At 37.3% G+C, this 12,784-nt stretch overlaps 1 protein-coding gene across 2 annotated transcripts; it reads left to right on the top strand.

The window, feature by feature from the left end:
- Positions 1 to 14: 14 nt before the first annotated feature.
- otub1b (OTU deubiquitinase, ubiquitin aldehyde binding 1b) lies at positions 15 to 11,739 on the top strand. Of its 2 annotated transcripts, XM_067401537.1 has the most exons (8): positions 15 to 80; positions 634 to 695; positions 2,520 to 2,618; positions 2,708 to 2,826; positions 3,040 to 3,124; positions 6,142 to 6,336; positions 10,802 to 10,973; positions 11,506 to 11,739. In XM_067401537.1, exons 1-8 carry the CDS (start codon positions 38 to 40, stop codon positions 11,508 to 11,510), a joined length of 780 nt encoding a protein of 259 aa, XP_067257638.1. In that variant the 5' UTR covers positions 15 to 37; the 3' UTR covers positions 11,511 to 11,739. The 2 variants fall into 2 exon arrangements, with proteins under 2 accessions (XP_067257638.1, XP_067257637.1); XM_067401536.1 differs by lacking the exon at positions 11,506 to 11,739 and having other exon boundaries at positions 10,802 to 11,451.
- Positions 11,740 to 12,784: the final 1,045 nt, after the last annotated feature.

Below are 12,784 nucleotides of genomic sequence, written 5' to 3'. Positions count from 1 at the left end.
ATGAGAGAGGGGGCGGTGGAAAACGAACTCAATCAAGATGGCGGATGAGCAGCAGGAATCATCACAGGGAGAGATGGAGGGTAAGTGCAAAAATAAAATTTCCTCGCGCAGTCTGAAAGATTAATGACATGCGCAAACAAAACATCTGCACGAGGGAGCTTGCATTAGAGAAAGAGTCTGCTTTGACTGCTGCCCGAGCAGGAGGAGGAAATCCAGAGCAGGAGCATTAGCTGTACAAAGAGTAAACTCTGGGCTCATTTAACAACAACAAAACAGTCTTCCTAGCATTTTTGCACTGTCAAATTTTCGTTACGGACTGTTTACTAAAATATTTTATTTTAAGCTATCTGCTTAAATTGAATAGAAGCCTTATTTGCCATTCAGCTGTAGACTATAACATTCACTTACATTCAATCAATCAGTGTATTAGGAGATAAGTGGCGTATCTTTGTGTATTTTAATTGTATGATAACAGTTAGATTATGGTTAGAACACTCATTACACACGACTTTGTTTACATTCCGTAAAAATAAAAATAACTAAACTCCAGCATTAGTCATCACTGTCCACTGGGTCAGATCCAGTTCTTGTGTGGCAGGTTTCTATAACTTTTATGACTTATTTATTTTACAGGAGTGAACTGCCTCGCACATGATGAAGCCATTATGGCACAGCAGGACCGCATTCAGCAAGAGGTGAGGATCAGAGTCATGACTCAATGCTGCATTTAAAAGTACATATATGGTAAATATTTGTCACTGAACAAATTGCTGATGATTTTGTGTATGTCTTGTCAAATTATTATTATTTTTTCAATTATGAATAGAGTTCTTCTCAAGATGCGTCTAAAGTGATAGTTCATGTGAGGCAGTGTTATTGCTGTTTTTTAATTCTATGCAATTAAAGGTGCAATATGTAAGATTTTTGCAGTAAAATATCCCAAAACCACTCCACTAGGCCAGTGTTATATATTTTGGTCACTTGAATACTTACAATATCCCAAATTTTTCCAACTATTTGTAAATCGTGAGAAAATAGCAATTTTAACCAAGGCTCCGGGACGTGTGAGGAGTCGCCTGTCAATTGCGTCATACCCGCGTTACCCTCGGTTTCCGGTTTTATTTTGTAGAAACCATGGGAACACCGAATACGCTTTAATATATTACATGTTTTAATAGACAAGGGAACAACTGTTTGGTTACGTTTATAAACAGAAACTAATTGTTGTTATATAGCTCAACACGTTTAGTCTTATTGTTTAAATCAAATTTTCTTGATTTTTTGCGAGCACCATGCTTTACCATGCCTCAGAGTGTATTTTGTGAGCTAACATAGCATAATCAGATGCAGCTTTATTTTAGTAACAGTAATACAGCATTTTCTCCATCATACAAAATGTTTTAAAATTAATTGCATGCCATTTATCAACACAAGCCATCCAGCATTTAATATGATATTCTGAAATCGATCTATCTTACTGCAGTGTGTAACAGTGTCTCACAGCAGCCGCCAAGCGAACGCACAGAGTAACGTTATAACATAATTTTTCAACACACTCAAATGTATCTAATATGATAAACAGCGCTGTGTTACCTCATACTCATGACCGGAAAAGCGGAAGCGGCGCCGGCGACTGTCATAATAAAAGTCCCGCTGCTCGTGAGGTGTGTGTTGCACAATCGCTCCAGCGGCCTCGTTCAGCTCCCGGTCCTGCTCTGCTTCACACTACAGTAACGTTAATAATCACATCCATTAACATGATTTCTTCCCAAGTCCTATCCTTATTCTTTTCCACAAGCCGTTGAGATGAAGATCACATGTCCAAAGATTCCGCGTTCAAACTTGGCGTCATCAAGCTACGCCTTTGTTTTGAATAGGCCTCTAGTGGACAGAAATCTTACATACTGCACCTTTAAAGAGATGGGCTGTCACGCTCCAAAAATAAGAAAACACCCTGGCTGAAAGTAGTCTATACAGCTTGTACGCTGTAGTCATCTAAACCTACCATGGCTTTGATAGCTTTGAACAATCTAGAATTTAAAGCTGAAGCATGTAATTTCTGTCATTAACATCATCAAATGGAATTGCCCCAAGGCATTTTGATACCAAGAACAATAACTATAACACACCAATGGACTGTTAATAATCTGTTTATTTTACGCACGCTGCACTTATGTTGTTGTCTGCTGCTTTAAAAACTCAAGCTCTTTAAAGTCATAGCATTCTAATTGCCTGTAAAATGGTTCATCAAAGTTTCTCTGTGATATTGTTATGGTATTCTCTTTAAAGTAAAAAAAACTTTATCATTATATTTATCATTCTTAGTGTGAACTGCCCTTTAGACTATAGCACACAACTCATATGAATTGTCTTTCCCTATTTACATTCAGTGTATGGAAAAGAGCAGTAACATTCTGCCCTTTTTATATGCCACAGAGAAAAAGAAAATCACACAGGTTTGGAACAATATGAGGGTGAGTAAATGAACTAACCCTCTAATTGTGTGTTTGTTTTAATAGATAGCCACCACTAACCCTTTAGTGTCGGACATACAAGATCTCTCTGTGCTTCAGGGTGAATATGCTGCAGAGGACACCATTTACCAGCTCAAGATAAAGGTCAACACAGTTTCACGAGCTTACTTAGCAAGTGCCCGAAACCTTTTGTACAACTGTTTCTCTTACATGCGTTTCTCTTACATTCATAGGACCTTCACAAAAAGTATGCGTACATTCGGAAGACACGGCCGGATGGAAATTGTTTCTACAGAGCTTTTGGATTTGCACATTTGGAGACACTACTGGAAGACAGCAAAGAGCTGCAAAGGTAGTAGTACTGTTTTTTTGGGTTGCTTAAAGCCGATACCATTGCTTTTGTTTGGAAATTATACACTAATTCAGAAGATGGCAGCAAGCTTATTTACGTGAAGTGCAATTTTGTATATTGTGTATATTGTTTTGCTCTGTCATTGTTTTAGCAGTGTATAACCAGTTTATTGAATGCCTATTTATCAATCCTGCCTCTATTTTGGCACTATAGGTTCAAAGCTGTGGCAGCTAAGAGCAAACTGGACCTTGTAAACCAGGGCTTCACTGAGTTTACTATTGAGGACTTTCACAACACTGTGAGTTTGAAAAGGTTTTATTTAAAGTGCCCCTTCAAATATTACCTTTCATGTGTAATATAGCTGTCTGTGAATGTAAGCGGTCTGCTAAGTTGTAAATTCGAAAGTGCATGATAAATTAAGTTATTGTCTCCCAAAAGAAAGGATCGACTCTGAACCACCTAAACGAGTCGTCAGAAATTCCAGTCTTATTCCGTGACTTGCATACATAACGCAGTAACACATTTGCATAATGCCAGCCTAATAAGTTGTTTGCACATGACGTCACTGCTGCACGTGAAATTGCGGCTGGAGGGCAAGCAGTGATTTTTCTATATAGGAATCCTATCAAAAACTCATGTTTTGCATCGTTTATGGTTGCTCAAATCGATCAATCCGAGAACCCACAAGGAGCTTTTATCGTTTACATAACTTATATCATTTTTTAACTTTAAAAGTTGTCACCTTTTTATAGCGTTTTGCATCTGCCGATACTGAAATGAATATGGATACCTGCTTACGTTATTTGTTTTTGACTTGGTTAAATATTTACTGCTTCAGCCAGCATATGGTAGAAAATAAATAAATGTTTTACAAGCTGACAGAAGTCGATCCATTTCTTTGTCGAAAAGGTGTAGCGTTAAATGTGAGTGTAGTTTTAATGTTGTCTTTTTAAATATTCACTTTCCCATATGACCACGGAGGAGATCGGAGGGGCATTCAGCAGACAGACACCGACACACTTTTTTTTTTTTTTTTTTTTTCAACAAATGACAACCAAAATCAAACCCATAGAAGCTCGTGAACAGTTTTGAAGTGGCTGTGTGCAAGTTATGCTCTTTAACAAGTCGAATGAGAGTCATACTCGCAAATGTAATGTTAATTATTACACCAAAACAAAATACAAAACTTTCAAAAACACTCAGCTATGTGATTATTTTATTAAATGATAGGCAGTGCAGTGGGTTCAATCAGTGACATTACATTTGCTATATGGTGTCTTCCCATCAGCTCCTCAGCCTGCTTCCCTTTGTGTGTTTTTACACATAGAAAAGGCAAAAATTGTATTTACACTGACCAGTTTTTTCCCTGAATGATGATGTACACTCCTGATGCAATTCTCGATTCGGCATAAATGACCTACAATGGCGACATTTTTTCACAATTACGACAAACTCAAAATACTGCTCTAACTTCACTAGCAGAAAGGCAGCGCGATATAAACAAACTAGAACTGAACGCGGCGTGACATCAGCTTTACATTCTCTATATCTAACTCCTCGATGGCAATCAAGTCTTTCAATTCAGTGGAAAAGTCGCTCCTCTTCATAACATAGATCATGTCCAGTGCTTCCCACAGGTTTGAAATATACTTGCGGTGGTAGCCGGGCGAAAAGTCCTCCTATTACCCACGGCACAAAAATGGCCTACTACATGTGACAAACAAATAATGTGTGATTTTTAACAGTATTTTTATTTATTGAAATTAATTTTAATTACATACTAATATTATGCATTAATATGCATTTTAAATTATGCAAAATTACAGCATTTCAATAGTTCAACTTTTCCTATGTTCTTCTTGCTGTCACATAGTGTCTTTCTCAGTGAATGGGACACAGATTTTACTAGTAAAATTTATAAAATGAAAAATATGTGTCAAATAATGTGCCTAGTCTTTTCTTCTACTTCTGTGGGGGAGACTTCAATAATTTACTATGAATTAAATGGAAATCAAATTAAATACAATTTATTGTGTAACCAAAATACCAATAATGCCCAAAAGAAAAAACTTGCGTGTGACTTTTAATTATAAACAAGCCGAAATACACTAGGACTCTTATTTTGAAATGTCTATACTATTGCAGGCCGATCCTTCAGATTCTTACAATCATCTATATAAAGGCCATGAAGTAGAATTCATCAACTTGAGTTCATTATTAATCGCTTGGCATAAATCGGCGCTTTTTTTTATTGATCGAGAATCACTTTGAAGCAGTCTGAAGCGCTGTTGCGCGAGCATGTAGAACACGCAACAGCACCCCCTTGTGACTTTGAAAAATGCAGCACCCGTGGGAATGTTAGCAGGAGTAAACTGTTCTGATGCACACACGGAACGACTAGTTTATCGATTGGGGTTGGTTTCATTGTGTTGCGCGGATATAAAAGTATAAGAGCATAAAAATAATAAAAGCAAAAATGTGTCTCCAAATATACTTGGGCGGCCGTTATTATACGTGGGCGGCCCGCCCAATTAAGGTCTATGTGTGGGAAGCACTGACGTCCAACATATGTTGTGATTTTCTGTTTATACCTTTCTAAACCAGCACAGAAAGGACTTTTCTCCATCTCTTCCATTCTAATTTTCACTGCTTGCCCTCCACCGGAATTTCGCGTGTCACTAGAACCACGTGATTGCAAATAACCTATTGGCTGCCTGCAAACGACATCTACTTTGACCCGCCCTCAAACACTGTAGCTGGTTCGTGTTGTTCTCAGGTCGAGAAGATGCTGTTTTCTGCTCTGCAAAAGCAAATTGTCTTTGTACATACTTCCAAAGGATGAGGATTTAAAGAATCAGTGGTTGATATGCTAAAATTGACAACATTGACTACATTGTGTACAATCACTGAGCTTTAGGAAGCATCTGGAGATATGGTAATAGGCATTTTGTTTTCCGACACGCGCTGTAAGCGGTAGACCAAACACAACAGACGGGGCCATCTGGCCAATCAGAGCAGAGTAGGCTCGCGGAAAGGAGGGTTTTGGAGAGACTGAATATTTGCATGAGTCGTTTGAGAATCATTGAAAAATATATATAATGAGAAAATTAAAGTTTTTTTTTGACCTTTGATGCATGTAAACCTGTTGGAGACCTCCAAAACTAAATTAGAAACCTTTTAAAATAGCATAATTGGAGCACTTTAAAAACTGCATTCTTCTTTTCAAAACTCAAGACTTAAATCCTGTGATTTTTATTTGAATTATGTTGACTGTGTTGTAAATTGATGCTTACTGTGGTTTCTCTCCTTTGTCAGTTCATGGACTTGATTGAGCTGTGTGAAAAGCAGCAATCACTTGGAGAGCTGCTGAACTCCTTCAATGACCAGAGCGTGTCTGACTACATAGTGGTTTACCTGAGGCTTCTCACCTCTGGATACCTGCAGCGGGAGCATGTGTTCTTTCAGCACTTCATAGAGGGCGGCCGCTCTGTCAAAGAGTTTTGCCAGCAGGTGAAAAGATTATTACTTGTGAGCTAGTTTGTTTTTGACATGTTAATTTTAATGTACTTTTCAGTGGAACTTCTTTACTGATGAGCCAAAACATTATGGATTAATATTATGCCTAATAGGCTGTTGGTCCTTTGCATGCTGCCAAAACAGCACTGACCTGCCCAGGCAGGGACTTTACAAGACACCTGAATGTGTCCTGTGGTATCTGGCACCAAGATGTTAGCAGCAGATCCTTCAAGTCCTGTAGGTTGTGAAGTGGAGCTGTCGTGGATCAAACTTGATGCAGCATTCTCAATCTGTGGTATACACATGCTCAATTGGATTGATATCTGGGGAATATGGAGGCCAGGGCAACACCTTGAACTCTTCATCATGTTCCTCTAACCATTCCTGAACAATATGTGCAGTGTGGCAGGGTGCATTATCCTGCTGAAAGAGGCCACTTCCAGGGTCATGAAAGGGTGTACCTGGTCTGCATAAATATTTAGATAGGTGGCACGTGTCATATTCACGTCCACATGAATGGCCGGACCCAGGGTTTCCCAGCAGAACATTGCCCAGAGCATCATACTTCCTCCACCGGCTTGTCGTCATCCCACAGTGCATCCTGGTGCCATCACATCCCCAGGTATACAGCACACATATACACAGCTGTCCACGTGATGTAAAAGGAACTGGACTCATCGGACCAGGCGACCTTCTTCCACTGCTACAAGGTTCAGTTCCAACGCTCGCATGCCTATTGTAGGAGCTTTCGATGGTGGACAAGGGCCATCATAGGCACTCTGATTGGTCCATATGTAGTAGAGTGCAATGCACTGTGGTGTGACGTGTTCCTCTTATAACCATCATAAATTTGTGTGACATACAATAGTAGACCATTTGTTGGCTCGGACCAGACAGGATAGCCTTTGTTGCCCTTGTGCATCATTGAGCATTGGGTGCCCAACACCATGTCGCCAGTTTGTGGTTTGTCCCTCCTCGGACCGCTGTTGATACTGCTGACTTGCCATTTCAGAGAAATTCTGACCCAGTTGCCTTGCCGTAACAATTTGGCCTTTTTCAAAGTCACTCAGATTTTTATTCCTGTCCATTTCACCTGCATCCAACAAGTTGATTACGAGATCTGATTGTTTGCTTACCATCTAATCTACACAGTCCTTAATATGTGGAGATGATCAACGATATTCGCTTCACCTGTGAGTAGTCATAATGCTTTGGCTCATCAGTGTATATTAGTTGCATTAGTTAATTCAACTAGGATACTAGGATTCAACTAGGATAAGGATATTTTTTAAAAAAAATATTTCATAAGAGATAGATGTCGGTATGTTACTGACCTTTAGATTATATTTCCACACAGGGCTTGACATTGACACCCGCCAACCCGCCAAATGCAGGTGGATTTCAGCAGTGGCATGTAATGCAGTCACTCCTACTAGCCACTTTGGCGGGTTGAATTTTAAATATAGTATATACATTTTTCAGTTGTAGTCTTTTAAAAAGGCATCTGAAATAATAAACTAAGTGCAATGTAGTGTTGTCAAAAATATCTTTTTTTTTTTTTTTTTTTTTTTTTTTATATCTGAAATGCTTCCAATACTAATTTTACATAGAATAGATACACAATACCAGCTGCACTTTCTCATCTCCTCAACAGCGAAACTTTTGACTTTTTGAAACATTTCTGTTGTCAAGACATGCAGACAAATCCACAAATAAGTGGACTCCACCCTCCATCTACTTAAAGGGTTAGTTCACCCAAAAAATGAAATTTTTGTCATAAATTAATCACCCTCATGTTGTTCCAGACCCATAAGACCTCCATTCATCTTCGGAACACAAATTAAGATATTTTTGATTAAATCTGAGGGTTTCTGAACCAGCAACTTCGTTGCACCTTTTGAGGTCCAGAAAGGTATTTAAGAAATCATTAAAATAATCCATGTGAATACAGTGGTTCAACCTTGAAGGTGCCCTAGAATCAAAAATTTAATTTACCTTGGCATAGTTGAATAACAAGAGTTCAGTACATGGAAATGACATACAGTGAGTCTCAAACTCCATTGTTTCCTCCTTCTTATATAAATCTCATTTGTTTAAAAGACCTCCAAAGAACAGGCGAATCTCAACATAACACTGACTGTTACGTAACAGTCGGGATCATTAATATGAATGACCTCAATATTTGCATATGCCAGCCCATGTTCAAGGCATTACACAAGGGCAGCCAGTATTAACGTCTGGATCTGTGCACAGCTGAATCATCTGGTCAGCAAGCAAGAACAACAGCGAAAAATGGCAGATGGAGCAATAATAACTGACATGATCCATGATAACATGATATTTTTAGTGATATTTGTAAATTGTCTTTCTAAATGTTTCATTAGCATGTTGCTAATGTACTGTTAAATGTGGTTAAAGTTACCATCGTTTCTTACTGTATTCGCGGAGACGAGAGCCGTCTTTTCATTTTTAAACCCTTGCAGGCTGTATAATGCATAAACACAACTTCATTCTTTATAAATCTCTCCAACAGTGTAGCATTAGCCGTTAGCCATGAAGCACTATCAAACTCATTCAGAATCAAATGTAAACATCCAAATAAATACTATACTCACATGATCCAACACATGCATGCAGTATGCATGACGAATGTCTTAGACCCATTTGGGTCTTGACCCATATTATCTGTGTGAACTTTGTAAATGCACTGTATTATAGGCGAGAGCTCGGGGGCGGGGAGCGCACGATTTAAAGGGGCCGCAATCTGAATCGGTGCATATTTAATGATGTCCCAAAATAGGCAGTTAAAAAAATTAATTAAAAAAAAATCTATGGGGTATTTTGAGCTGAAACTTCACAGACACATTCAGGATGTATACTACATCTTGTAAAAACTGGTTCTAGGGCACCTTTAATGTTATGAAGGAACAAAAATACTTTTTGTGCACAATTTGTGTTCTGAAGATGAAAGAAGGTCTTTAAGACCTTTAAGCCAATACAGCCATTGCACTGACCAATCAAAGCACACTCTTGCTGCAACCAATCATGATTTGCATTACAATCAGGTTGGTCTTGCCCTGAAATAACTTTGCTCATTAATTTGCATTGGCTCAAATAGGAAGTATAAAGCCCATAAAATTGGTACAGTAAAACATTTAAAATTTGAATTTCGTTAGACTGTGTACATTTAAGATTAGATTTGAATGTGTTCATTAAAAAACAGCTTTATTGGACATGCATAGCAGTGATACTAGTCACTACAATGTAATTGTAATTTCATTGTATAAATCTGGAAGCTAGAGAAAGAATAATTTTATTTACTAATTAAAATCTTTATTTTTTGTTTACCTTCATTCATTAAAATATCATTATTAGGCATACACAGTAGTCATAAATTATTACAATTCGCATCTAATTTATTTGTTGAAACAGCCATAGAAAGCACATCTTTTTTTTTTTTTTCATTAAACATACAATATAATACAATATTAATAATTAAATTATTCATTTTCTCATAATTTAATTAATAATTTAATACTGCTACACATTTGCTGGTGGTAATGCTGTAAATGAGTCCTACCTGTTGCAACATTCTCTACTCTGCCTTCTCTTATAAAATACATGAGTTTTTCTTAGTAAAATCTACATATAGTTCCCAACAAAAATATTGTTTAGCATAAAACATTTTAAGGATTAGTGGACAGGCAGTTGATTAATTAAATGAGCTATTTCTACATAGGTGTTTTATTCATCGTAGTGAAGCCTCCTTCATTGAAAAAAATAAAATAAAATTTGCAAACCAGCATTACCGTTAGCCACTTTTTTTTCGGTTAAGGTTGCCTTCCAGGTTGTGTTTTTAAATTTTTTATTTTTTTTTTTATTTGTGAATGTTTCATTTTTGTGAATCTTTTTACATTTATTTTATCAATCTATTTGGAATAATGCAACAACTCTCCATAAACATTGTTGGTGTAACAGGGCTTGAATTTCGATTGTGGGATTGTGCATAATTTTAGTAGTATTCATGTAAACAGTTAAAGAAAATGCAGGTGTAACAGTATAATGGATTAGTGTGTCAGTCAGGTCTTAAAGTGACAGCAGCCTAATATACCTGCTGCCAAATTATGAGATATTAAAAATATCTATATGGTAATTTTCCCCCATGGTATTGATGTCAAAATTGTGGCCAGTGAAAATGCTGAGTGGATAGTAACTTAGGAAAACCACTAGCTACAGTGGCTGGTGAGCAAAAAAAGTTAATGTCAAGCCCTGTTTCCTTGTACAAATGGAAGAGTTTCATGTTTTCTGGACCAATGTTTTTAAAAATTAACATGTGGCAAATGGAGTTTGTTTACATGGGCGTTGAGGCATGGAAACGGCCCTGTTGAGCTACATTAATCAGGATTCAAAGAGTTAACAATTATACTTGGCCTAATAGTCAATGTTTTATTTTTTTTAGGAGGTGGAACCCATGTCGAAAGAAAGCGACCACATCCATATCATTGCCTTAGCACAGGCACTGAATGTGCCCATATTAGTGGAATACATGGACAGAGGAGAGGGTGGAACAGTGAACAATCATATCTTCCCTGAAGGAAGTGAGCCACGCATCTTCCTGCTCTACCGCCCAGGTCACTATGACATCCTGTATAAGTGATACTCTATATATTCTGTGGTTCCATTGTGAAGAAACCATCCCAGCTCTCCAGCCAAGTTGAGTCATACATATGTATGCAAGGCTCTGTTATAATTAATCACAATAAAGTTTTCACTGCAGTTTTCCACTCATTACAAAATGATTTTCCCCCCATTACAGAAAACTTAAGGCTCTTAATCTCAGAAAAAAAAAAAAAAAGACTGCATCAGACAGCATCATTAGGGTTGTACAGTAGGTTTTTTGTGGTTGTAAATGTTGTCAACTTGCTTTTAGTGTTTTCCCTTTGTTACACTGCCTTTCATGAGTTTTATTAAAGGGACTTACACCTCACAATTAAAGTGAATTTGTGGTTGCTTCATTAATTGTGAACGTGACAGAGATGGGAATCAGACGTGGAGCCAAGCCAGTAACAAAAAGAATGACCACCATTGAATCAGTTTGTTTAATTTCATCTTAGACATCACAAATGATATAAGTGTTCATTTTACATTCTATGCCTTGTACAGACTGAAGGTTATCTAAAGTAGGTTTGGGGAACATCAATTACACTTGGAATCCTGTACAACTCAAACCACTGCGCTACAAAAGATGCATCTAATTTCCAGCTGGAGGCATCAATCTCCTTCCTCATTTCTTTTTTCTGTGGGAGTCAGACGAGTTGGACAGGATCCATCCAGCCGGACCAAGGACGGCAATAGAGATAAAGGCCATCACAAATACACTCTCCTAAAAGTGTTGAAGGGAAGGATATATGCCTGAGTACACAATAATTGCAAAAAAGGAGGCAAGTATGAAAACCTATAGACCCACGCATGCATTCAAGTAATGCCCAACTTCTGAATTCATTTATTTTTTTTAGTTGAACAGGTTCACAAAATGGACTGAATACATCAGAGCAGTTCTCTATTCAGGTCAACCTACTAAACCAAGAACTTGAATTTTTCTGCACAAGTATGGCATTATTTTGATATATGATGTTGATGGTTAAATTTGTTACGCATTATTGTAATTGTTCCAGTTAAAAATTGATTGCAATGAAATTTGATATAACATTTAACTTTTAAATGCAGTGTATATTAGGAGCCATATAATGTTTTTACATAAATCGTTTCCAAGGGGTTTGATCTGTATTGTCTGTACAATGTAGTGATGCAGTTAGACAGACTAGGTTATTTGGTAACACTTTACAGTAAGGTTCATTGGTTAAACAATGCATTAACTAACATGAACTCACCATGAGCAATACATTTGTTACTGTATTTAATAATCTTCATTAATGTTAGTTAATGAAAACACAGTTAATTGTTTGTTCATGTTCACAGTGCATTAACTATGTTAACAAGATTGTATTAGTAAATGTTGAAACTAACAAAGATTAATAAATGCTGTATAAGTGCATTTCATTATTAGTTCATGTTAAATTAAGATATTTTTGAAATCCGATGGCTCAGTGAGGCCTGCATAGCCAGCAATGACATTTCCTCTCAAGATCCATAAAGGTACTAAACATTTAAATCAGTTCTTGTTAGTACAGTAGTTCAATATTATTATAAAGAGAGAATAATTTTGGTGCGCCAAAAAAAAAAAAAAAAAAAAAACATTTTAAACAATATCCACCTGTTTCCGCGGGGCGCTAATGTAAAAGAGAACGTGGGTAAAACTTCCGGTGAGGCGGCGGAAGTAGCATTCCAATGGTATTTTGTGTGCTAATTAGCGGAAAGGTTTTTGGATCATTGTTTACTTTGTAAAGTTGCAAATCTTTATGAGAGATGTCGTTGGGGTGCT

The sequence above is a fragment of the Chanodichthys erythropterus genome, chromosome 11 (genome assembly GCF_024489055.1).
Source record: "Chanodichthys erythropterus isolate Z2021 chromosome 11, ASM2448905v1, whole genome shotgun sequence".
NCBI lineage: Eukaryota > Metazoa > Chordata > Actinopteri > Cypriniformes > Xenocyprididae > Chanodichthys > Chanodichthys erythropterus.
The sequence above is the reverse complement of the archived record's forward strand: the minus strand, read 5'-3'. Positions and strand labels throughout refer to the sequence as shown.

Excerpts from the sequence above, each read along its gene's own strand:
- otub1b (XM_067401536.1), top strand. The coding sequence starts at position 38 with ATGGCGGATGAGCAGCAGGAATCATCACAGGGAGAGATGGAGG. Across the intron at positions 696-2,519 it reads AGGACCGCATTCAGCAAGAG|ATAGCCACCACTAACCCTTT; the intron begins GTGAGGATCAGA and ends TTGTTTTAATAG. Across the intron at positions 3,125-6,141 it reads TTGAGGACTTTCACAACACT|TTCATGGACTTGATTGAGCT; the intron begins GTGAGTTTGAAA and ends CTCCTTTGTCAG.